The sequence below is a fragment of the Rhipicephalus sanguineus genome, chromosome 4 (genome assembly GCF_013339695.2).
Source record: "Rhipicephalus sanguineus isolate Rsan-2018 chromosome 4, BIME_Rsan_1.4, whole genome shotgun sequence".
NCBI lineage: Eukaryota > Metazoa > Arthropoda > Arachnida > Ixodida > Ixodidae > Rhipicephalus > Rhipicephalus sanguineus.
In genome coordinates, this window is record NC_051179.1 from 81,746,314 (window position 1) to 81,772,539 (window position 26,226).

At 43.1% G+C, this 26,226-nt stretch overlaps 1 protein-coding gene across 1 annotated transcript in view; it reads left to right on the forward strand.

The window, feature by feature from the left end:
* Positions 1–24,103, forward strand: part of LOC119391347 (probable ATP-dependent RNA helicase DHX37) — a 49,022-nt gene extending 24,919 nt beyond the window's left edge. Inside the window, exons 8-27 of the mRNA XM_049415254.1 lie at positions 292–405; positions 5,177–5,278; positions 6,098–6,178; positions 6,782–7,014; positions 8,169–8,355; positions 8,891–8,998; positions 9,404–9,528; positions 9,633–9,729; positions 10,141–10,206; positions 10,292–10,370; positions 10,770–10,963; positions 12,053–12,100; positions 13,037–13,193; positions 14,724–14,844; positions 15,938–16,001; positions 16,624–16,738; positions 17,356–17,493; positions 20,479–20,647; positions 21,386–21,483; positions 23,958–24,103. Coding sequence (XP_049271211.1) covers positions 292–405; positions 5,177–5,278; positions 6,098–6,178; positions 6,782–7,014; positions 8,169–8,355; positions 8,891–8,998; positions 9,404–9,528; positions 9,633–9,729; positions 10,141–10,206; positions 10,292–10,370; positions 10,770–10,963; positions 12,053–12,100; positions 13,037–13,193; positions 14,724–14,844; positions 15,938–16,001; positions 16,624–16,738; positions 17,356–17,493; positions 20,479–20,647; positions 21,386–21,483; positions 23,958–24,040 — 2,379 coding nt within the window. The 3' untranslated portion in view covers positions 24,041–24,103. The remainder of the gene's footprint in view (positions 1–291; positions 406–5,176; positions 5,279–6,097; positions 6,179–6,781; positions 7,015–8,168; positions 8,356–8,890; positions 8,999–9,403; positions 9,529–9,632; positions 9,730–10,140; positions 10,207–10,291; positions 10,371–10,769; positions 10,964–12,052; positions 12,101–13,036; positions 13,194–14,723; positions 14,845–15,937; positions 16,002–16,623; positions 16,739–17,355; positions 17,494–20,478; positions 20,648–21,385; positions 21,484–23,957) is intronic.
* Positions 24,104–26,226: the final 2,123 nt, after the last annotated feature.

The following is a 26,226-nucleotide window of genomic DNA, read 5'->3' on the forward strand; positions in this document are numbered from 1 at the left end:
GTTCTAATATTGGGCCTGAGCGCTTTACGTCTATATATTTTTTTAAGTAAAAATAAATCGCTGGTGCATATTATGATGTGACAGAAGGAGCTAGAGAAACTTGATACCTGTGCATGGTACTCGTGTTACTTCAGCAAGAGCGATATTTTCTGCGTAAGATTAAGAGACACAAAAGCAATGAGATGAAAAACACTGGACAGTGTCCGTTGTCTTGAAATTGTTCTCTGCACTTGGTGCCATTGTCTTTCGAATCTCTGTTCACGCTTTTCCTGTCTATTTCACACGTACCAGAACTTCCTCCTGACTGGCTACTCTGTGATAATAATTGACGAGGCTCACGAAAGGAGCATCTACTCTGACATCCTGATTGGCCTCCTGTCAAGAATTGTGCCACTGAGGCGGCGGGTGAGTAGCTTTGCACTAGAACCTGCGCTAATGTTGTTTGATTTATCCGTGCAGATGTATGTCATAATAACTAGACTCTCGTCAAACGGAACCTCAAGAGACCAAGAAAATATGTTCCATTTATTGAGACATGAACAGGGTTGCAGTATTCAGGCACGAAACCAATCATATTAGAGGCAGTTGTTCGATTTAACCCTTTCCCTATCAAAGACGATCAAAGACGAGCTGGGCTCGTCCACCATGAAACAAACATTTGAGGGCTGTGCTAATGTTGTTTGATTTATCCGTGCAGATGCATGTCATAATAACTAGACTCTCGTCAAACGGAACCTCAAGAGACCAAGAAAATATGTTCCATTTATTGAGACATGAACAGGGTTGCAGTATTCAGGCACGAAACCAATCATATTAGAGGCAGTTGTTCGATTTAACCCTTTCCCTATCAAAGACGATCAAAGACGAGCTGGGCTCGTCCACCATGAAACAAACATTTGAGGGCTGTGCTAATGTTGTTTGATTTATCCGTGCAGATGCATGTCATAATAACTAGACTCTCGTCAAACGGAACCTCAAGAGACCAAGAAAATATGTTCCATTTATTGAGACATGAACAGGGTTGCAGTATTCAGGCACGAAACCAATCATATTAGAGGCAGTTGTTCGATTTAACCCTTTCCCTATCAAAGACGATCAAAGACGAGCTGGGCTCGTCCACCATGAAACAAACATTTGAGGGCACCGCAGTTAAGCTACCCTGATTCATTTTGCTGTGTTCTCTTTGGCTTCAATAAATAGTGCAGTAAAAAATTTAAGAACGCGCTCAAAGCATGCATTTTGCTCGAGAAAGGACTTGATTCATGTAACTGGAATTAGAAAATGGCATCCTCCTCCGTGCGCGAGCGCCGGAACAGCTCCGTTCAGAAATTTTTAAAAATGCCCTTGTTTGCCGACCACACGTAGCAGCATAGTTTCTCTAAACCATCGGACTCAGGCGAGAACCGTGTATCGACACATCGGACACCCTTAGATGTAAGCAAACCCTCACCGGTGCGTCCGAGGTTTCTTTTCTCGATCTCACTTTCCTGCGCTTTATTTTTTCCGAAGACTGGAGAAGTTAGGGCACTTTCCGTAATGAAGTGCAGTGAAGCCAATCCTCTGCACATTTTCAAAAAATATATATATATTTTTTGTATGTATTTTGCGAATAAAGCACCTTTGTATAATTTTTTTATTGTTTCAAGACGCATAGAATCAAATAGACATATTTTTAAAAAATCGGTATTTTCGCATTGTTTTTGGACAAAAAACTCGGTAAAACTCAATAGGGAAAGGGTTAAGCAGTAATTCAGCTTAACTGATATCTGTTTACTGGGAGTACTTTATTAATTGTTTTGCATTACACTCTTGATGCCACGAAGGCATAAAGAAGCAACGGCTAATCATATTTTGGGGATTCAGTGATATCTCTGTTTTGAACATCATTGCTCCTCTGAGATTATGTGTCTACATATGTGTGTTTTAAGGGGATATGTGGGCCTTTGAAAAATATTTTTCAAAATTTGAGTTAGAATGATGAAAATTTCAAGGTTTATGTAGTTTTGTATGCTGATCTTAAATACACAGCTTGTTTTAATGTATGTTATACCATTCTTCCTTAACAGAGACATTTTGGTAAAAATCTTTTGTCATCTTTCCAAAAAGATGTACTGCATAGTTTTTGCTAAACTCCATGTCATTATAACCTACTGTAACCAAGGAGTGCCAAACAACAAGTTTCGTCATTCTAGCTTGTCTAGAACAAAAGTTGTAGGCATTTGAAGTTCATGTTTGCAGTACCAGCTCGATTACTTTGATCAAAAGTGACATTTGTTTTAATAAATAACATTATCTTGCATTACTTGGTAGTAGTACGGCACTTACCAAACACTTAGGTTCTAAACAAAAGAAGAATGATTAAAATTGGACTTGTGGAAGCTGAGAAAACGTGATCAGAAGATTGCACACTGGCTGAAAAAATGAAACTGAGAAAATCAGAAAAGACTCAAAGCATTGTTTTTAAGGGGGGAAGAGGCACTTTGACATGAAGCATCTTTTTATTTAAGTTAGGATGATGAAAACTTCGGTGATCATGTATTTACATGTGTAAATATCAAATATGAACTCAGTTTTTATGTAGCAATTATGACAATTTTTTTAATTAATCATTCATTAAAATTTCGTTTAATCACCTTTTTGATATATTGGCTACTCGGATCCTGCTGAATTAAATGTCATTGCATTCTACAGTTATCAGAGTTCAAAAAGCAAATTTTATGGTTCTAGCTTTCCTACAACAAAAGTTATGAAGCTTCAAAGTTCGCCATTCGATTAACGAGAAAATATATTTTTGTTATTTTCTCTCTTGTAAAAACTTACGCTTTTCTATAGTAACATATGACACTTTGTTGCACTCACTAAACATCCAGCTTTTCAGTAATACAAAAATGATCAAAATCGAGTGCACCAAAGCTGAGAAACGCTCGCTAAAAAATGAAAGGTGGCCAAAAAATTGAAACTGAGAAAAAAGCAAAAAACAAAGCTCTACACAAGTAAAAATGCTTTACTTTGCAAATAAATGCCTTAGATGACACCAGGAGAGTAGTTTATCACATTTTCCAATCGAAACGGCCCCAGTGCATGTCCTTTCAAGCAGTTTGTTGATTGCGGAGAAGTCGACGATGCCGTAGTTAGCCACCGACGGGTCAGAGCCCTCGCACGCTGTTGCGAGCGTCCGCAGCTTGCGCTCGCTAGCGGAAGTTGCCGATAAGCCGGATATCTTATCTTCAGTCTTTTTCTGCTGTTGCGCACGATCGGCGCTAGTCAAGAACGTCGTGTCGATCCTTCTACCACGCTGCCTATCACTGACGTCGTCGAGGCGGCCGCCGACACAGGTGAAGTCGGCATTTCGACCGATGAATCGCGTTCCCCCGCCACGCCGTCCTCCGCTGGATGCGCTTCTGATGCACCCGAGCCGTGATCTCGCTTTTTTTTTTTTTTTTTTGAATTTATGAGCGCTGCGCAACTTTCGATGTGGCTTCGCCACGATCAAAGTTCCAAAACGCGGCCGAGAGCGTAGGCCTAATTCACTCCCGGCGGCTGCGGCGCACTTCGTCTAGCTCGCTTGGCGCCGTGCCAGTAAGCCGCCGCAACGTGCAGTCTTTGTTGAGGATGATAAAAACGCCTGCTCCAGTTTCTTGCCAGCTTGCGCGGGTTGGAACATTACGGACGAAAATCGACGAGAACAACACAGTTATACTACGGCAACATCACTTGCCGCTTTGCGTGCACTGTAGCAGACAGCGCGGGAGGCCCGACGAATCGGAAGGCGTTTTTTAGTCACGTGGGCTCGCTGTGCCAGTAGGCTCACGCGGAGGGACCTTTTTTTGGCGCGGATTTTCTACATGACTTCTGAGTGGACGGAAACAAGGGCGGCGGGATATTCGAGAAAAAGCGCGGCTCTTTCGAATGCGACCAAGATGGCTGCCGTAGGGAACGTAGAACGGCAACAGCGCAGCGCTGAATAAGCCCGTTTTTTACGCGTTCATCGCTAAAAATTTAGCTCGCTGATGGCACATAAAATGCTGTCACGGCTAAAATACTGATCTAAGACGAATGAAAATTGGCGAGGTTATGCATCAGTAGCGGCAGGATCCAAATAAAACATTTTCAAAAATTCGATTTTTTTTCTGATTTTCGGTCTCAAAGACCCGCTTCCCCCCTTAAATGTATTTTTATATGTGTCTGTTTGCAAGCGCACTCAAATGTATAATCAACTCTGCACTCTCGCTATCGCTGTTGAATACTAACCTTTTCTGGCCGTTACTTGCTGAAGTGGTGAACAAAAAGCTTCATTATTCGTTTGTATGTGCCTGCCTTAGCTCTCATTCTGAGTAATGTTGACTACGTGTTTGGATCTGAAAGCAGAGTTGTGGGGAATGTAATAATAAAGTGAATAATTTGATAATGCTTTAATAATTTCAAATTTTTGAATTAAGCATGAGCTGTGTAACCATGCTACAAAAGGAAACAAAGAAAAATTGTAGATCTTGAAGCTATCTTAGACTACGAACTTTTGTGCCCTCTTATAACAACTAATACATTCCTAAGACACTAACAATAAACATTAGATCAATTTATACCAGTAGTGCATTTTAAACAGTTTTTCTTAATTTAGCAAAATGAGGTTGATTACTAGACAAGAAAAGAAAATGATAGACAAACCTAAATTTTTTTTTGCATTTTGTGCAAAAAGTGCAGCACATCTATGTCAGTGTTGTATTGCTGAATATAAGCCATTTTCTCATGTCTGAGTCGTCTTTTCACGATGAGAGATCTCTAAACTTACCAAGTCTAGCCCTTGGGTCCTTTAGCAGTACTGTCTAGTACGTCTTTAGTGACGAAAATACATAACTGGACCAGAGCAGACATCTCCCCTAGCTTTTCAAGCTTACGCTCGCAGCAACAGTTGCTTTTATTTGGTATTGTAAAAACATACCTTAGTAATGCAGCTGAACATATTTTTTCTCTTTTAATGTAGTTTTAATTATGTCTCAGAGTCCCTGGTATCAGTAGCATAGCCGGAAATTTTGGGGGGTGGGGGGTTGCAAAATTGAAAATTTTCGGGGGATTTGAACCCCCCAACCCCCCCTGGCTACGCCACTGCCTGGTATGTTATACTGAAGCTTGCAGAAGATAATACTTGTGCTAGTTAACACTCATAATTTCAATGCAGAAAGGAATCCCGCTGAAACTCATCATCATGTCGGCAACACTCAGGGTGGAGGACTTCACGCAAAACACTCACCTCTTCAGAAAGCCACCACCTGTCATTCAGGTAAGCCTGGTTTCTGCTGTGAACTTTTGTACTCAACTTTATGCAAGCAGAACAAACAGGTGTCTGCACACGAGTCACAGAAGTGGCATCAAGCGCTGCTTATAAGAAATTTTCTTTCTGTGTCTGTATAGGCATGTTTATGTGAAATCATATGATAGTGTAGCGAAGGAAAGCATAGGGGATGGGAATGTTTTTCTTGCAATAGAAACTTATAAATAGTTAGGCGTGCTGGAATAAACTTGCTGTAAGCTTCACATTCTAGTAGAGGGAAAGGGAAATGAGAAATATTAAAACTGTTATTGGTGGAAACTGAACCCACAACCTTCTCGTGACGTGCGCACTGCCCTACCAAATTGTTTTGGCTTCTATATGCATCAACTAAACCTATTTAAACCTAACCTAACTTCTGACCATGGTGGCAGATGTTGAACACCCTCTTACCTGTGGGCATCACATGGTATGTGATACAAGAAGCATTTAACACCAGTGCTATTTATTAAACCTGTCAATATCCACATTGCAATTGGTTGGCAGTGTCTGACAAGTTTTCTCGGCATTGCACGGTGACAGTCTGCAATGAAAAATTTGCTCAATCATGAACCAGCCTTTTCTGAAATGGAAGCACTTGCAAACGGAACTTTATTGTTGTGCTTCCCTACAATCTTCCTCTGGCCTAGCGTGGTCACGACAATCTAGGCTTGGCACAAATTGAGTACTGAGTGACTGCCTGTGTTAAATATAATGTGCCTGTCAAATACTATATAACTTTTATGAACAAGTACTAATATGGCTGTCCTAAAATACACTCGTTGCTTACAGGTCGATTCCAGGCAGCACCCTGTAACTATTCACTTCAACAAACGGACACCCGATGACTACATGCACGAAGCGTACCGCAAGGTAGGCACCTCCGACTGAGATTGTCCAAGCGATTCATGTCGCTTGTACTGATCTTGAGATAAGTAAATAATTTCTGACAACACTGTATTACTTTACGCATCGCTATGCCGTGGCGTATATTGAGTAGTGCTTTCAGTAATTGTCTTGCACAGTGGTAAGTCGGTTACTGACATTGCATGGTTTTCTGGGGTGACCTGTTAAAGCACATGTTATGTAATTCGTCGGCTTTGTTATATGAAATTTATTCCCATGCCATTCAGTTTTATGTTTCGTTATTTGGTGGGTTGGTGAGAAGCCCCTGTTTGAATCATTACAATGTGTAAAGTGCATCGTGATCTTGCTTTTAAGGTCATATGGCCTCGCAAACCATTAGCAGCATTTAATATAGTTGTGAATGTGTAGTAAATATGCAATGGAAGAAAGAAGAGCCATAAACAAAACATCTTTTGTTGTTGTGTTTAGGTATTTTATGTGACAGGGTTTCGTTCGGTGAGCCGCATCTTATGTACTTGCCAGACGTTTACGCAGAATGTGTCCTTTGAATATTCATTTTGATAGCGTCAAGCAACACCTAAAAAAACTTTTCGTAATTTTTCTTTGTAGGTATGCAAGATTCACCAACAGTTGCCCGAAGGAGGCATCCTAGTCTTCGTCACAGGACAGCAAGAGGTCCTGACGCTGTGTCGTAAGCTGAAGAAACGGTTTCCTGAAAATTCCGGCTGTCACGGTCAGGACCAGGGTGATCAGAAGCAAGGTTCCAGTGAGGGCAAGGATAATGACGGCAGCGAGGCTCCTCAAAGAGCTGAGGCAAAGACAAAGGGTGTCAACTTAGACGAGTGAGTGCATGCATGTTCTTATTGAAGTGGGGGCAGCCCTGTTATATTCTGAAGTGCTATATTGAATGGACGTTGTTCAATAGATGTTGTAAATTACAAGTCAGGGAGCATTCTAGTATTTAAAAAGTTTTAATTAGTAGCAGATGAGTAAGAAGTATAACTGCATTGATATGTTTGCCGTTCTTGTGCGATTTCCCAGCACTGGCATTTGCAAACGAAAATGCAAAAAATGACCCAATACAGTTGCAATTCTATGTTTCCTAGTTTATATTTTCTCGGAAAACACTATCTTTTGGCACAGACATTCAGTGTACGAGCAAACTGTGATTGCATGACTGATATGTTTTCCGACCACTTCCACATTTCAGAGGAATCTGTGAGTACTCTGTATTGCTGCTGGCTATTTGTGTGCTACGGGCATTTGATGCCGAAGTGCCACAAGTATGCAGTAATTTTTTGTACTACACTCATACATATGAGTGTAGTACTTTGCAGACATGATCATTGGTGTCTGATGTACCTGCATACCGTAATCATCTTCTCATTTCCATCACCCAAACCTGGTAATATAAAACCCTTTAATTTAAGCGACAACTTTGTTTTGGCATTGGTCCGAGTAGGTTTGTGAAAACTCTTAAGTCATGACAGCGTGTTGCTGAAAGTTGTTGGAAACTAATGTGAGAAGTTGATTTTTTTCTGGCAAAACATCTTAAGTTTGATTTTTCGGGCTTTGAAAGCTTACTTTAAGAGCCTAATGCTGTTTTATTGCTGTTAGAATGGAAGCGTTTGCTGAACAGTGGCGAGTGCTATAAACTATCTACTAATGTTACCAAGCCCGTAGCCAGAAATTTTTTTCGGGGGGGGCCCACTTGCTGAAAACCTTGACTTTTTGAGAAAAACACCTATTTTTATCATTTATTTTTGGTAAAAACACATACTTCACCAAAATTTCCGGGGGGGGGCCCGGGCCCCCCAGCCCCCCCCTGGCTACGGGCCTGAATGTTACCATTGAATGCTTTGCCTGTGCCCCCACACTTCCCCCAACAAGTGGTTATCATTAGTTCATCCGTGTGGCTTGTGTTTTGGTCACAACTCAAAGAGAGCACAGGTAGTTGTCTGTAATGGTATATTCATCTCTCTTGGGATCATTGCAGTTATTCTGTGGTGCCGCTAGACGAGGGACAGTTGGAAGAACTTGTGAAGGACGAGGAACGGGAAGACGGCGATCTGTCCTCCTCTGAAGAGGATGACCTCATGGAGGAAGCCGCTCCAAATAGGAACGCTCAGCCGCTTACCGTACTCCCTCTGTTCTCCTTACTTCCCTCAGAAAAACAAGCCAAGGTTTGTCTCTTCCCATTGCTCGTATCAGATTCTGCAGTTTCCAGAAATGTCATTATGCTTAGAATGCTAAAAAATAGGTTACACCTTCATCGACTTGCACTTTGAACAATAATGCTTACGATATCTTTGTTTGTGATTGAAAGCAACATCTTTAATCGTAGTGTTTATTGTCTTAGAGAAGTGCACACGCTTTCATAATTCTTGGGTCTTTTCTTTTACCTTTAAACATCATCATTAGCCATTTCATGCCTCGCACTTTTTTTCAAAAGAGTGTACAACAGTTCTGATGCTCATAATACCTTGCTTTACTAGTTACTATAAAAATTATTCTTGTCATGGCTAACTGACCGACGGCAGTTGGCAGGGCAGGCGTTTTTTGCGTGGACTGAGAGAAGTTTGGTTTGCAAAAACCGAGGAAAAAATTTGATCATATTTGTTCAGTTGGGCTTGCCATTTTTCTCAAGCGTGTAATTAAGTAGTTCTCGTGAGGGTCTCGTTTTGTGTTTATTAACAGTAGCACTTCTGATGATTGCAGGTGTTTCAAACCCCATCAGAAGGTACCCGGCTCTGTGTCGTTGCTACCAATGTTGGCGAAACTTCCCTCACCATTCCAAACGTTAAATACGTCGTGGACACTGGCAAGGCAAGATTTTGAAAATTACTACCTGCTAGCTTTGGTTATATAGTCGGGTTAATCATTACTTCTGTCACCGGTTATCCAACACTTCCTTTCAAGCTCTAGAGATGTTTCAGAAATGCATCATAGTATGTAAACCTCGTTAAATCAAAGTTCATTGGTGTATTGCATGACCAATAAGCAATATATGATGATAAGGCCTAACCATCATGCTCACGGAATGCTTCTGGTGTGGGCTCAGCACGTATGTCTGTTAGCGTTCCTCTATATTATTCTTGTTTTGCACTGTGAAGATTTAGTTAATTGGTATTGTCCTTCCGAAGACACTTGCGCTTTTCATTCTTACACATATAAAAGTGTCACCCGTGCCAATCAAATGATTCGAAGTGTCACTTGCACCGTGACTTTCAGGTGAAAATGCGCGTCTATGACAAGGTGACTGGGATATCTGCTTTTCTCATATCCTGGGTCTCCAAGGCATCCGCAGACCAGAGAGCTGGCCGAGCGGGCAGAACGTGCCCCGGCCACTGCTACAGGTCAGCAGAGCCGTGCCCCCATCTTTAGTAATTTGTCGCAGTGATAGCACAAAACTTGGAAAAGCCTCATTATCTCCCTCATTCTCCCTTGCTTTCAACCAAAGGTTGTACTCGTCGGCAGTGTTCAACGACGAATTCCAGAAATTCACACCGCCTGAAATAACGCGGAGGCCCGTTGAAGACTTAGTCCTACAAATGAAGGTTTGTGTCTTCGTCATTCTTTCAGTTACTATATGATTACAGCCGGTCTTAGCATTTTATGGTTGAGTACGTCAAGGCTACAGGCAACAGACTAACAAAAAATATCTTTTTTTTCTTGATGAGCACTACTTTTGTGTCCTGCGTTTTTAAAACACTAAATGTCTCTGCCAACACTGAATGATAGGCATCAAGGAGTATGCTAAATATTTACTGTTATTTGACGTGTGATTGGATGTCTGCCTTGCCATTTTTTTCAACTGGAGGGGCTATCTGCGACAAGTTATTTTTAAAAAGTCAATGCTTCAAACAGAAAAGCAGATATTGTAGTTGCTGTGTGGTATTGTGTGAAATGTGAACTTTCACTCAGTGTTGTATCACTGATGCTATAATGCCTGCCTTTTACACAAACAGGCAATGAACATAGACAAAGTCGTGAATTTCCCCTACCCTTCACCACCTGACAAAGAAGCTCTCAAGGTAAAACTGTCTTAACCGATTGCATTTTACTGTAGTTCGTGCTATGCTTGAGGAGTATACATAATGGCACTCTCCCGTTTTTCAGGCCGCTGAGAAGAAGCTGATCCTCATGGGCGCTCTGGAAGAGCTTCCCAAGCCAACACGTTTCAAGGATCTGCCAAAGTGTATGTGCTTTAATTTTCTTGTAGCGGCAAACTTGTGTGCTAATGTCTTTCTGTGAATTACAGACAAAACTGGAAGCAGGGCCGCATGGAATCTGCACGGGCCCCATTTGTTGTGATATGTGTTTCACTGAGGTGCAGCGGGACATGTGATGTACTTTTGCATTGCCCATGAGAGAGGGCTGTAGTGATTCAGTCATTCATTCGTTACAGAATCCTCCTATGAATGTGTGAGCATTTGTGCATTTACTGCAATTCTTTACTTCCACTTCCCATCATTCACCATGCGTCTCTTTCTTTTTCCTTCTTCTTTCAATTTCACGATTATCAACCCATTTTGGTACTTTTGGATTGCAAGCCAGATGGGTCATTACCATCTCCCGTGTTTGTTGTACCTTTCAGGGGAGTGGAGTGCGCGGATTACACCCCTGGGGCGTGCCATGTCGTGCTTTCCCGTGAGCCCCCGCTATGCCAAGATGCTGGCCCTGTCGCATCAGCATGGACTGTTACCCTACATCATCGCTGTGGTGGCGGCCATGACTGTGCAGGAAGTTTTCATCTCTATGGGGTTCTCCTCTACAGAAGCCAACAAGCAGGTGTGTTGTTGTTGACATTGTTCTTGACATCATCATGTTCTTGACATCATCAACATTGTTCTTGACATCATCATCATGTTCTTGACATTGACATCATCTGTGGTCGGGGTGTGCACACGAATGTTCATCTCCATGAGTTATTTTCTCTACAGAGGGCAGCAAGTAGGTAATGTTGTCATTTTGTGGAACTTTTGTCAGTCTAGTTGGTGAGTCATCATGGTGAAGTAATTAGATCCAAGTTAGTACTCACTCCTTTACACACACATCCACACACGCATGTGCTCAAGACCATCTGGCACATACAGTGCTCGATGTATGTGGGAAACAGGCACTGTACGTGGAGGGTGGTCTTGAGTACAGTAAACGCTCCGTAAATGCAAATCTCGTAAACGGAATTGCTGCTTAAGGAACAACTGCTTCTAGCATGATTGACTTTCTCTACTTGAATTCTGCACCTCTGTTCATCTCTCAGTAAACGGAACACCTCTTAAATGCAGCATAGATTGTGGTCCCTTGAGGTTTCGTTTAACGAGTCTGCTGTATATGCGTGTGTGGTTGCATGTTTAAATGAATGCTGGTTTGCATCTAATTACTTCACCATGTTGTCACTGTTTGAGAGAGAGAGAGAACAACTTTATGAAAATGCCTGCAGAGATAATGAGGCTCTGAGTAGGAAGAGACTGTGGTGACACCAACTAGCGTTGCTGTAACTTTTTCTGTTTTTCTCTAAGTTCTTGGATTAGACTTCTGCTCGCGCATGATTTTGTTCAGTCGTAGGCACCTATAAATGAAGCAAACGCTGCAGCGAATCTTCTCTCTTGGCTCGCTGCCTGGCACCCGTTGCTTAGGGTTGAAGTCTGCAGTCATAAATGAATGAACAAATAAGTACATAAGTACTATAAAGTTCATGCTGCTCCTTGTTCAAGTGAATGCTGAGTTGCAGTTTCATGCAATGCATGCACAACTGAAACACAACCAATAGTTTTCAAAGTGAAATGGCATTTTACTTGTTGGAGGAAATGAACCATACTTTTATGTCTGGCATAGCAGAATTGCAGGCATACCCTGAGATTTTTGTTTCTTTCACAGGATAAGCAAGCAAAGTGGAAGAAAGTCCGAGAAATGTGGGCAGGACAGGTGAGCACATTCCACACTTATATTTACTGACTGAATTATCCATAATTGCTTAATTATTTATCCATGGTTCATCTTCACGCTCACATCCTTGGTTATTTTTATACATTAGTATGTTTACAAAATTAGGCCTCAGAGTGTCTGTACACTGTCGTCCTTTATGAAAGGAAACACGCGAGCACGTGGACTGCGCTCTGCGGCGGCTGCCTACAGTGCCATCAACCGACAGCTAAAGGAAACACGTCCACTTTTGGCGTCATCTATTGGCAAACAAAATAATGAGTCATGACCGGTGGACAAGAACTGTTATATTACGCTCCCTATGTGCTCGCACAACGGGTGATGCCTGCTGCACCTCGTCCGCAGGCAACACATCAAGAGCGGTGTGCGAGCATCATCGTAGTGTTCAGTCACACAGCTTCGAAAAAGCAAACCACAACAAACCATCGCCCTCGCCTATCGCGTAAGCCGAGAGACAGCGCTTTCGACCGCGCTCGCGTACCAGGCTCCATTTGTTGCCAGCAGACGTCCCCTTTGCGCGAGCATGCAGAGAGGGAGCGTAATCTAACAGCGCTTGTCCATAGCTCGTTATTTTGTTTGCCAATGGATGACGCCAAAAGCAGGCGTGCTTTCGTTAGCTGTCGGTGGATGGCGCTGTACACACCTGCCGCAGAGCGCAGGCCATGCGCTCGCACATTCCCTTTCATAAAGGACGACAGTGTACATGGCCAAGGCATCACATCCGACCGCAGGTGTCATAGTATGTGAGCTTAGGAGCAGGCAAATAGCCACTTTCATTTTCGCTTAACTTCTTATTTCTACATTTCAGTTTGATGTAATTCATTTTTCCTGTGCTCTCTCTGTCTGTTTGTTCGTATGGTTGCGACAGAGAGCAAGCCAAGCCCCGGTACACTGCACGCAACTGTTGTCCTCACGCAGGGTCACTCTCTGGCGCTTGGGGACGTCATGGTGCTGCTGAAAGCGGTCGGTGCGTCCGAGTTTGTTGGCTGCACGGCTGGCTTCTGCGAGAGCCATGGTCTGCGTTACAAGGCAATGGTGGAGATCAGGAAGCTTCGCATCCAGCTCACAAATGAGTGTACGTCTCGCTTTTAGACATTGTGCGATACTTGTTCATTGGCGGGGTGTCCTTTAACCCCTTAACTGCTATGGACGAGCAGAGCTCGTCCTGCCCAAACTGTCCCCAAAGTGCTTCGGACGAGCAGAGCTCGTCCTAGCGGAATAGGTACTCCCCTCTAGCGTTCAGGACAAGAGGCGCTCTTCTACAGCTTAGATTGCGTGTATTCCACCAGATGGCAGCATTTACTTGATAATTTATTTTTATCCTGCGGAAAGAGCGCAGTTTTTGTATGAAAAGATGGCTTGCGGTGGCGGCCACCCATGCATAGCTGGCTCGTCAACATGAAAAAGAAGCTTTTCATTTTCGTCATCTTCTTTGAGTGATGATGATTCGGATACAGATGTTTATCTTGTGTCCGGAAGTGAAGACAGCGATGGCGGTGAATTGAGCATCTCCTCCGGTGGTGATGAAAACAGCTTGGAAGCGAACATCGCGTGTGCTCGCCAGTGGATCCTGCTTGATGCGGACAATCCTCCTGTGAAGCCTCCTCGCTTTCCATTCTTGGCCATTCCAGGCAAGAGGTTCAACTTGTCATCGCCAGATGACGTTATGGAATATATTCAGCAGTTTCTTTAAAAGCGCTTCATTTGCTCTCGGAAGCGAGGAGAAAACGGGAAAAAGTTAAGAAAGGAAACTCGCTTTTGGCGCAGGAGCTGCAACAGGCCCCCTTGCGTTATTCCGTGTTTTGATTTGACTAAGTATATGGTACAAATATTTTTTCAACATCGACTAGCTGCTTTTTAGTATACTAATCAGATTCGAAATCAGCAATAAAAAAAGTCGGCACTTTTGGTTGGGAAATTTTCAAAAAAATAAAGCACTTAAGGGGTTAAAATGCAGGAAACATGGACGCGTCTGTCAATTTTATCAGCTCATGTCCTGCCATGTCATCTGCAGTGTCAACTGTGACATTGAAAAAAGAAGAAAAGCTCAGACTTCCTGTCAGTGTAATGTGATATGGCCTGTTCACCTTTGTGTTAGTATGGGGTGCCTTCTACTACAATGTGAAATTGCTTTGGCTGGGGGGTCTTCTTATGAGACAACTTATGTGCCTCTGCAAGCATTAAAGATAACCATTTAGTTACTTATGGCTTATCAACCCTGTGTTAACTGCTTTCCTCTGTTTCACAAATGTTATTTGGTGGCCTTTTGTTGGTTTGTTTGTTCCATGGGTGGCCATACTGTTGCATTATCTACAGTTGCAGCTAGCTCACATGTATTAAATGATTGCCACCGGTGCACATTATTACAGTTGGGGCTTTATGTGGTCAATAATTGCACTGTATAGCAGTAGCTAATAACTTAATGAAACACTCTTATGATGTCTCTGTAAGTTGCTTTAGTTGGCGGCGGCGGTAGAAGAAGTAGAAGAAGAAGAAGATTTGTGACAACTTGAATTTCAGCAAGTTGATGGTTAAAGAAAACCACAAATTATGAATTGTTGCTAATTAGTGTCTGATTGTTTTCTTTGTTCTCTTTGTTTCTTAGTGAACCTTCTCATTCCCAACCTGAACCTGTCAGTTGACCCAGCCATGGAGCCACCGACAGACTTACAGGCGAAACTAATTCGTCAGGTTCTGGTCATGGGCTTCAGTGACCACATTGCCAAGTACGGGGCATGACCTCTTCAACTTTGAGATTTGATAAGAAACTTTGTATTGTTTCTACCAATCACTTGAGTAAGGCTTCTGACTTATGGTAAAATGATTAGCCAAACTTAATCATAATAAGTTTCAAGAGCTCTGAGCTATCTTGCTGCAAGGCATTTCCCTCTGCATTGTAGACACTTATTTCTGAGGTGCCTTTTATAAATGCTAGAATAGATGCTGGCTTGTATAAACCTTCAGAAAGAATACATGTTAAATTATTGTTGTTGCTTCTTTTCAGTATATGTTGGATGGATACTTTATGTACCACCCCTTTGCTCAAAGTTTCCCCTGAGGCCTAAGAAGTAAATGAATAAGTAGGCAAATAGATTGACAGAGACAGCTATGGACATCCGAATCCTCTGATCAAATGGAGAGCTCAGGGATCTTTCTTTTGTTCCTTACATGATCGCCATACTTCTTTTTGATTTTTGATAAGACAAACAACTTTTCGAGAGTATTTCATGTTAGTTTTAGAAAGGAAATATATTGGTGATATGGAGGTTCGGCGTAAATATATCTTGAAGGTGCTGTTAAATGAAAAGTTAGTGTGGGAGTTTACTTAGCACGAAAAGAAAAGGAAGAAAGGACGACTTCGCTGTCTCAAGTTACCTAGGCTTCAACAAAAGGGAAATTTAAGGGCTCGGTTTTTCTTTGTTGGACACAACGCTAGAACTAACAGACAATCAAGCCAAGGAAAGCATAGGACTACGGTCATCATAGCTATGAGCGGCGCTGGCTAACATTCCCAGGTTTAAATGCACAGGGATACCCGATAAACTGGATGGAATGACGACTGCCACCATAGCTCAACTGGTAGAGCATAAGACGCGTTATTCGAAGGTTGCAGGTTCGGTCCCTGCCGGCAGCAAGTTGTCTTTTCGTCCGCTTTAATTTCTTCACATTTCTAACATGATTACTACAAATAACACCCCCTATACTTCCCTTGGCTTGATTGTCTGTTAGTTCTAATTAAGCATTGTACCTAGACGTTGTGTGTCCATCATCGTAACTGAGCTCTGCTTGCATCTTTTCCTTCCTCGCCTTGCTGTATAGGAAAATGACAGATGAAGAGAGATGCAGTCAGACGGAAAACGCGATTGCAAAGAACGCTTATAAGGTGAGCCACGTGAACCATTGAAAAATGTCTATTATGTAATTTGCATTGTTTCATCGCTCATTTTTTAGCACCATGCAAATTTTTAAACGTGCATCTCTGAACTGTGCAGTACTTGTCGATTGTAACTCTATAATTTAGGGCTAAGTAGTCTACATACTTTTGTTTCCACCGTCTTCACTTCATGTGTTATTGGCGCAATTTCAGCTCTAATACTTACACCTGAGCCAACATTACACTTAGTGACCAGTTTCACAGCGACATGGCGCAGTTATCTTGAGCAGTCTTGCATAACTGTCGTTATACTAAATGTTTTCATGTCGCATTTCAATTTGTGCGCACTGTACATATAGCCAACTATTGTCCGCACCAACTGTAGTGCATTTGAAAACAAAAAGCTGGCGCTTGTCCACTACACTTGGTTTCGCCACTTGGACCAAGTCTACATTTTTCATGTAGTGAGACAACTGTTGGTTGTGAAAAGGACTACACCACCATTCCGTTGGCAAGCAGCATAAACAAAACCGAGCGCAGGCTATGGCTTCTGTTAGCGCCCTGTGTAGAAATAACTCCTGCGTGTGTGTATTGTTTGTAACTTTTTTTTTTTTACACTGTCATCATGCAGAGCATGGAAGTAGATGGCCCCGTGTTCATTCATCCTAACTCGGTGCTTAGCAGCAAGCAACCGCCATTTGTCCTCTACCAGGAGATATTCGAGACATCCAGGATGTTTATGCGAGGTAAGCACAGCAACACGTGAAAACACTTTGAACCCAATTGTTGCTGCTCCACGCGACTTGTGGGGAAACGAACAAGCAAGCAGTAAACTTTCTGTTGACTGCCTTCGGTCACAGCCAGAGTTATGCCTTGCACGTAGGCCCTGTCTAAATTGTAATAAACCTGTCAAACATGTTTATTAAGAATGCACTTGGAATAACTGCATTACAAATAGCTTCATTGTATTATTTTTATTTCTACTCTGTGTTAGCAACTGTGAATAGTGTCAGCTACTCGTGCTTTATTATGTTTGTGTTATTTACGGTGAACTTCTTGAATGATGGTTAGGTTAGGCCAGGCTGCTGTACTAAATATATTGTGCTAGATCCCCAAGAGTCAATATCAGTATGTGCTTTTTTATCTCAGATTATAATACACACTTTTGTTAAGAATCGGTGCAAACTTTGATCCTTGGTCAGTAAATGCACAGTTGTACGGAGCTTGTAGGGACTGCTGATTTCTGAGTTTGTGGAGCTTGATATACATAGTACTTAGATAACGTGGCTGTGCCAAGCATCATGTGTAGTATGCACATTTAGTTGAGCGACGTAGTCTTTAGCTTAATCGGTACATCTTCCAGTGGTCGCGGAGGTGGAACCCGAGTGGCTGCCCATCTACGCCCCAAAGTACTGCACATTCTCGTCTCCTTTGGAAGACCCGCCACCACGCTATGACCGCAAGAAAGACAAGGTCCTCTGTTACGTGACGTCAACGTTCGGTGAGAACTGGAGCCCCACCCTTTTTCTCACATTGCAAAGTTCAGACAAGCAACTTTCTTGTGTTCTTATTCCATGGACTTTCGTTAATCTTACTGCTCAAAGTGGCGCCTGTAATATATGTACGGTAACTGAGATTGGAACACGAAATAAGTAAACGGAATAAATCTGTTGAACCTGATTTGATAAAGACGTTTGTTATGAAATGTCACATTCCATAAACATCATTGTGGTAAGCGTTAGAAAAGCATTAGAAATTTAGCCTTGTTTGTGCACTGGCACGCAATTCTTCTGAGAAAGCATTCCTCGATAGGATGCTCTCCATGTCTGGTACTCTTAGCTTCAACGAAAGCTTTTAGGGACCTTGAAACGTATAAATACTAAATGTTGATGGTTGCAACCTACAATGTCTCGTAACATAGTACATGTTGAGTATTTTTGATGTTGCATTCAGAAATAAAACTTAACAATCTTGATGATGTTTGGTCATGTTACAACTGCTATTACAAACAATACCTTCTGCTGTTTGGATGACAAGCCTTTCAAAATGTACAACAGTGCAAAGAACATACCATTCTTTATGATAAATACCTTTAGCTTTGGCTCTCTCTTTCTGAAAAGTGAAAACCTGATGCTTATCGCATTTTTTAAACCTTGCCTGATAATTTGTGATGTGGCGAAGAATTGCAAAACAAAATTTCTGTAATTCAGCTACAGTTCTGTGCAGCTGCTTACCACCAGTGAACTCAAAGCAGCTGTGCCAAGATACACAAAGGACTCTTTACAAAAAGGTCTGAACACGAGCTAGTTGGTTAGGCAACATCTTTGAAGGAAATGGTGCAAAAATATAGAAAACATGGTATTAATGAGAACTAACAGACAATAATGCCAAGGAAAGTATAGGGGGTGTTATTTGCATACCTGCCAAGTCTCCCGGATTACCCGGGAGACTCCCGGATTTTGAGCATTTCTCCCGGTTGTACGGGTCATACGAAAATCTCCCGGAAATCCAGTTTTGCTCCGCGCGTCCAGTGCTTTGTCTGGCCACATGAGCAAATTTCTCTGGCCATGTAGTGGAAAGGATTCTTCTTCTTTTTTTTAACGATGGTAGAAATGTTCAACTCAGTTTCATTGCGCATGAAGTAGCTGTGTACTTTTGCGCCGCAGTGCTGTCAACGCAAACGTGTCATAGCGCTGCAGCCGCGTCTTGCCAACACAAGCTCGTGATGCAGGTGGCTGTTACTTGATGTCGTGACGCGAGGTGGGACGTTTCGCGTACAGATGCGCTACACGCAATTTAAAAATTGATCCTAAATGTGTTATAGGTTATATCAGCCGTTAATATTTCGTAGATGATGCGTTTGTGTACACACAAATCTACCCCACAAGTTATCTCGCCTTCAAAATTTTGTGTCACTGCTGCTTTAAGTGGAGAGCCCACCACTTGTAAGGGTAGCCGTTACCGATGTCTGTCGAGATAGCGCGCTCGCCAGCGCTCGCGACCGTCCCCGTCTCAACGGTGCCCCTTATGGTCCCTTGCCCGACGAAATAACTGGTAAGCAAGCGACGACAGGCCTCGCACGCGGAGCGATGTTATCGCATGCGCCCTTCGCGCGACGGTGACGGCCGGGTCGTTTCATCTCTGCTTCAACCGCGTTCGTCCCTAGCGCTAGCGCGCTTTTACTCGCTCGTGAAACAGACGATGCCTAAGCGATGTTATCGGTTTGAACTCTGTACAGATCAGCGACGACCGCAAAATCCCGCTGGCAGTGTCCATATAATTGCTATCGCAGTACCCCCTCCCCCGCCGTCGGCGTACTTTATACCCCCCCCCCCCCCCCCACCCGTTGAGTATATCTCCCGGATTCCGTTTCTCCAAACTTGGCAGGTATGTATTTGTAGCAATTAGGATATAAATGTGAGGAAAGTAACGCGGACAAAAAGATAACTTGCCGCCGGCAGCAAGTTACTTTCCTTGGCATTACTGTCTGTTAGTTCTCATTAATATTGTGTCTAACAAAGAAAAATGAGCCCTTAAAAGTAATCTTCTTTCCTTCATTCATAGTGAAGGTCTTGTCCTGGCAGACTTGATGCCTTCAGGTAGTATGCGAGGGATTATTGGTCAGCTGCCAGCTCGCAAAAAGATCATGTGCAACGTGATGCCACCAGGCAGAAAAAGAGTGTTCTACACTCGCCGCCATGGCTGCGATCGGCACTGACTGACACTCCTAGGTTTAAATGCACATATATACCCCATAAAGCGGACGGGAGGATGACCGTCGCCGTAGCTCAGTGGTAGAGCATCGGACGCGTTATTCGAAGGTCGCAGGTTCAGTCCCTGCCGGCGGCAAGTTATCTGTTCGTCCAGTTTACTTTCTTCACATTTATATCTTAAGTGCTACAAATAACACCCCCTATAGTACTTTCCTTGGCATTATTGTCTGTTAGTTCTCATTAATATTGTGTCTAATAAAGAAACACGAGCCCTTAAAAGTAATCTTCTTTCCTTCAGAAAACACGGTAAGTGGCATGTAGCACCCTGTGTGTTTAGTTGCCACGTGCCATGTTTCTAGTCTTTCTGTGCTGTTTCATTCAAAGGATGACATACCTCACATAACGACCTGATAATTATCTAACAAATGTCACCCAGACAGTTGTGTAAACATCATTTTGTTGGCTAGCTTGATAACAGGCATTTATACACATTCCTTATTTGCCACACAAATCACGGGTACTAATTTTGGTAGTGTACTAAATTGGCCTGATGTGAAGCGAAGCTTGAGCGGTGTATTGAATGCTATGCAAAAAACTTATGCAAGGTGTAATGTGATGCAGTGCTTGTGTCTATGCATGTACTGTCTTGAACAAGACATACTATACTGCACGTGCTTACCACATTACACTGGTGCAACGCATTTAGCAGCAGTCTGTTCCCTTCCTGCTTGCTGTGCACCAGAATTGAACAGCTGCATGCATGCTCATTGCAGGGCCCCATGCGTGGCAGATGGAAGCCGTGGAACAGGAATTCAGCGAAGGCCTCGACAAGTTCCGGTGGTTTGCGCGTTTACTCCTCCAAGGAGACGTACTTCCCTTCTTCAAGAAGTACAGCAAGCTACTCCTGTCACCACCCATCACCATGATCAAGAGTTGGGCACGGTGAGTTAGTAAAGCTTAGTGATACGTATATAGTTTGTTGTGTCACGCAGCAACGAGAGAGTGCCATCCTGAATCTCGTAGCTATCGGTTTTGATAGAGTAGAACAACAGGTAGACAGTTCTATCATTTATCTGTTGGCGCCGCCACTAGTGCATACAAAACATATGATCAGTAATATTTGTCACACAAGTAATAGTCACATCAACATTTTGAACGAGCCAAGCTGGAAGACTCATAAGACACAGAGAAAGCAGGGCAGCCGCAAAACATTGCCCAGATCATTTCATTAGCATTTGCTTTATATCTCTCAATATCTTCAGGGCAGTGGTGAATTAATTACTGGTCCGAGATTGAACTCTGCCAAACATCAAAGCTTGTTGATATACATAATGTGTGATCAACTTCTCTCTGCTGTGTCACTGCTGCTGCTGCTATTTTGATTCTGTTCACTTTAAAGCAGATGGCCCATTTCAGGGCCTTGGCTTTCTTTTTTTATTTCCTTTATTTGGAGCACTGTCTGAAATAGGTGCCCCTGATGGCAGTTATACTGAATTGGGCTACACGAGTCAAGGCAGCTCTTGCACGTCAGAGGTGACCTTTGCACATGTGCCAGGCGTGCTTTCTCCTTGCTGTGGTTCGAGTTTCCACATTTGGCACACTGAAGGGTCCCGCATCTAAGAATAGCGTGATAAGACACTGCTGTGTGTATTGTTTTCAACTCCCTTTCTTGGTCTCCAGGTTGCAGCCACGGACTGAACACTTACTGCAGGCCCTGGTTTCTCGGTCTGCTGACTCAAGACAAAAGTTGTGCGACTTGTGGGAGAGGGAGCCGAAGTGTGAGTGCCCGCTTGTATTGACATGCCACTTCTATTTATTCTTTCTCGTTATTAATTACTATAATACACGGAAATCAACGTATTATGATATTATTTTTGTTGCAATAGAATATCGACTGCCTTGAAATAATGTTCCATAAATTTGATGCATTTATGGGCAGTTTTTCATACGTCGTGCCTTTAAAGTGGTAATCTTGCACTTCGTTGTGTGGACACACCATGGCCGTGCTTGAACTGATGCAAATAAATTTCAACGCCACTAAAGCACCTACAGGTGACATGGTTTCGGGTTTTGTTATATGTAACTGGACTGTAGCCACATGTGGTGAAAAATTTTGATACAGACTGGCTTCAATTAGGACCCAAACTGCATGTGTGACATTACATCCAACATGTCATAATGAGGTGACCAAGCGAGGAATTTTCAAACTGTGAATGTTAAGAGTCGCAGCAAGTTTTAAAAATGCTAGCACATCGTTGAAGTAGTGTGTTAGCCACAACACTTGTTTACTGGCAGTTTAAACACTTCATAAAAATTGAATCCTCTTGGTTGCACCTGAGCTCACAGTTCAAGTGGACGACAAGCTATTGCAACAATTTCTTTTCCGCTTGCTAGCTTCCTTACTTGAATTTTCTCGACATCTTCTAATTCATTCTTCTTTATGTTTGCATGACCTCAGTAACTATTATCTGGCCATCTTTTCATACGCAATTTTCACTGAAATGGCTCATCTGTTCCTCCTTGAAATTAGTTTCCCTCTTTGCACTGTCTGTGGCCAACTGTGTGTCTGAACCTCGACTTAAAATGCACGTTTGCATGGGTGGTTGAGAATGGCACACTGGTCCACATGCATAGCAGTATACTTATAGCTTTGTAAGCACCCTCGTACTGGCAGACACGGGAAACTAGGTATCGACCTTATAGAGCGGAGCTGTTATAGCCGAGCTCGGTTCGTCTTCTCAGTGTTAGCAGCATAGCTGACAAAGCTGTCTGTAACTAGTCTAGCGGGTATTTGCCAAACAGATCCTAGCTCTAGCCATGTATAGTATAGCGAAAGGGCAGGAAAGGTAAGTGTGAGTGAGGAGGAGGGAAAGGAGGAGCAGAGAGGGTAAACCATAGCTTAGCTAAGTATACTCAAACCTCATTATAACGAACACGGATATAACGAATTATCGGTTATAACGAAGTAAATGAAGAACACTCTTGTAATAGCTAGTGTTACAAATAAACGTTTATAACGAATTTTCGGATATAACGAAGTTATTTTCGTGGCAGATGAGACTTTGTTATAATGAGGTTTGAGTACTATAGCAATGGAGCGGGAAAGGGAAGTGAGGGTGAGGAGCGATGTAAGGGAGGGAAAGGAGGATTGGGAAAGGGTAAAGCATAGCATAGCCATAAATAGTGTAGTATTGCAAGGGGTGGGAAAGGAGGAGTGAGGGTAGTAATAGCAGAGGCAAGTTGGAGGTTGGAGACATGCAGGGGACATCAAGTGAGGAGCAGCGGCACAGGTGGTAGTGCAGAGTCAGGCGTGGGAGCAGGCAGTGTGCAGCCACGCCGAGCTCAAGTTGTGCGACGTTCGCAATGACGTCATTAACCTTCATTGAAGCTGCCTCCTCAGCTCCGCTCTATATTGGTGTTTACGACGTGAAGTCAGTTGAGTAGGACTGACAATTGGGCTAGTTGGTAAGGGTTCATATTTGTGAAACGCCGCCACAAAGTAATGCGGCGCTTGTGTTTTCGTGTGCTCCTTTGTGTTTTCGTCTTACTTCGTGGCGCCGTTTCGTAAATATGAAGTCAGTTGAGGCCACGCATGCTACCTTTTTCTTTATTTCTTTAACTGCCCAAGCAGTGAAATGCTTGCTACTTTAACTATGGGCCAATTCAGCCCTCCACAGAATATAGGTGGGCTGTCATTAAATAAAGAAACAGATAGAGGGACTAGTCCTAGTAATCTAGTGAGTGTTCTTTTCAGAAGCAATTATTTGTACTTCGTGCAGTGTAGCAAAGGTTCAGCCAGTCGGCAATGAGAGCCAGCTGTGTAGAGTTGCCCATTGTTTGCCTCCGATACTACCATGAACATCCACACTTTTCCTGTGCTTTTCGCTCGTAACGAAGCTTTTAATGCCCGAGCATCTCAGACATAATGCTCAGGTATTAAAAGCTTCGCTATGAGTGAAAAGCGCGAAAATAGTGTGTGCAAGTTGTCCACCTGCAACAGCAGGGCCCTTTAGACAAAAAAAAAAAAAAAACTGACAGTTTATTTAGACAGTTTACTTGCTTCAGCAGCAGTGAACCTACAATCTTATTTAGTCAAAAGTGCAGAGTTTTGGTTCTGCAGACTATTTGTAGCTCGTGCTGCAGTCTGTGAGTGCACTTTTGGCATACTGCAGAGATGTAATGCTTAAGCTGGTTGTGGCAAACCAGAATGCGTAACAATTCTCTTTGCTCTCCTTACATGAAAATCGAACAGACTTGCTGACCGAATACCTGGAGTGGATACAAGAGAGCCTTCACAATGAAGTCGCCTTAGCATGGCCTCCACAACCTAAGTGAACTTGCTCATTTCCTACGTGTTGCATGTACATAGCGAAATAAATTTTTAAGTTATTGTTTGAAGAGTGTTTTCTTACACTTGTGTCCAACATGGTACCCTGGATCAAGCTGAGCTGGAAAGCCTGCCCTGCACTGTATGTGCATACAGTGGTTGCCATGGCGACACCCGGTGAATTTGCAGAAATTTGTGCATGTACCCTGGAATGGCCCAGCTTCTAAACTGACGGGTGGCACCACTGCAGTGTTGCCAGTAGATATGGACATACTGCAGCTCCACACAAATTGACATCCTTTTTTAACCCTCGTGACATCAGTAGAGTGCACCTCGACAGCTCTGGGTCATGTGACCCAAGCAGAGGCTTCGCACGTCGTCACACCACTGCTGTTCAGTTGCAGAAGCAACTCTATTTTGGCAGTGCCCGAGATTGGTCCATGTTGGGGAGGTCTGTAACCTATGCTGTGCTGTTCTATTTTGCCAGCATTACTGCCAGAGCCAGTGTTGACAGAGCGTGCAAACAGACTCTCATAAACCCGACTGTACTCAGCAGACCTGCATCTGCTTTTTTGCCTGCATCTTCTGGCAACAGATGCTGGCAAAAGAAAGCCAAAAAACTGGCACTTTCATCATGCATCCCAGTGCACGAATCTTTTTTGGACTCTACTGGTTCACGAGACCAGACTTGAATTCGCACGAGTGCAGACTGTGTAAATGAGACGAACAGAAAATTCTGCAATTGAAATCTGCACACAGATGACTCATTAGGTACTCTCCGTTTAGGGAGTGAAAGGAAATATTGTTCAGCTCCTAGTCTCGCAAGAAGTGAATTTGCTGCATGAATTGTACTCTCGAAAACCAAAATGCATTTTCGTAAAATGCAACTGTACCTACAGAGTGTGCGTAAGAAAAAAACAATACGATGAGTCAACTCTCAACTCTTTATTGTGCACAGGACATCAAATGTTTTGGGAAACTCCAAATAATGGCACTAGCATTAAGGGAATGTCCAAACCACACAGGAGGGGGGTACAATTTAGATACGTCTAAAACCGGGAGAAGCACCAAAAGGTGCGGAGACGAAGTGCTATTACAGTTAGCCGAGAGAGAGAAAAAGAAGTTTCGGGAGCCCCTTAGTACTCGTGGTTTTTGATAAAGAGGATCTCTTCGGCAGCCGCTCCAGTAACACCGCCCTCGTACTTTCCTAGAGCAGCGTCGCTGGTGGCCTGTGTCGAAAACAGAAACACATCGTCGCAACAGTTTAGACACCGTCACATTTACCCTTCACACGCCGAAAAATCCGAGAGCTCTTGAGCAAAACAAAACTGCACGATGCAACCACGTCTTCGTAGAACCTGCGTGAATGCATGCTGGTCCATTCTGGAGCAATAAACAAGGCATTGCAAAACGGCAGTACACACTACTCAAAATGAACGCCTGATATAGCATGCAACACGTGCAGATATCAGACTTGCAAGAACTCGCAAGACAAACATGCCTAACAGTTTTTGACTAGCAAATTCTCGCAACCACAAGCAACTTTCTACGGTACGTCCACCTAGGCAGGCAAATATTTTTGAAAAGTGTGCAAATGCCTCTGTTAAGGAATGTCAAAAACAAAGTGAGTTTAGAAACGGGGCCAGTATTACGCACACATCCAACAATATGGCTGCACAAATGCAAGTAAAAAGTCTAGACTTATCATTTCCTACGTGTTGCATGTACATAGCGAAATATATTTTTTAGGTTATTGTTTGAAGAGAGTTAGAACACTTGTGTCCAACAATGGTACCCTGGATCAAGCTTAGCTGGAAAAGCCTGCCCTGCACTGTATGTGCATACAGTGGTTACCAGGCGACACCCGGTAAATTTGCCGAAATTTGTGCATGTACCCTGGAATGGCCAGCTTCTAAACTGATCGGTAGCACCACTGCAGTGTTTTTACCCTCGAGACTCAGTAGAATACACCTCAACAGCTCTGGGTCATGTGACCCGAGTAGAGGCATCGCACGACGTCGCAACACTGCCGTTCAGTTGCACAAACACCATTTGGCAGGGCGTACGATTGGCCCATATCGAAGAGGTCTGCAACCTATGCTGTGCTGTTCTATTTTGCCAGCAGCGTTCCATTTTGCCACCGTTCTACTTTGCCAGCATTACTGCCCGAGCCAATGTTGACAAGAGTGCAAAC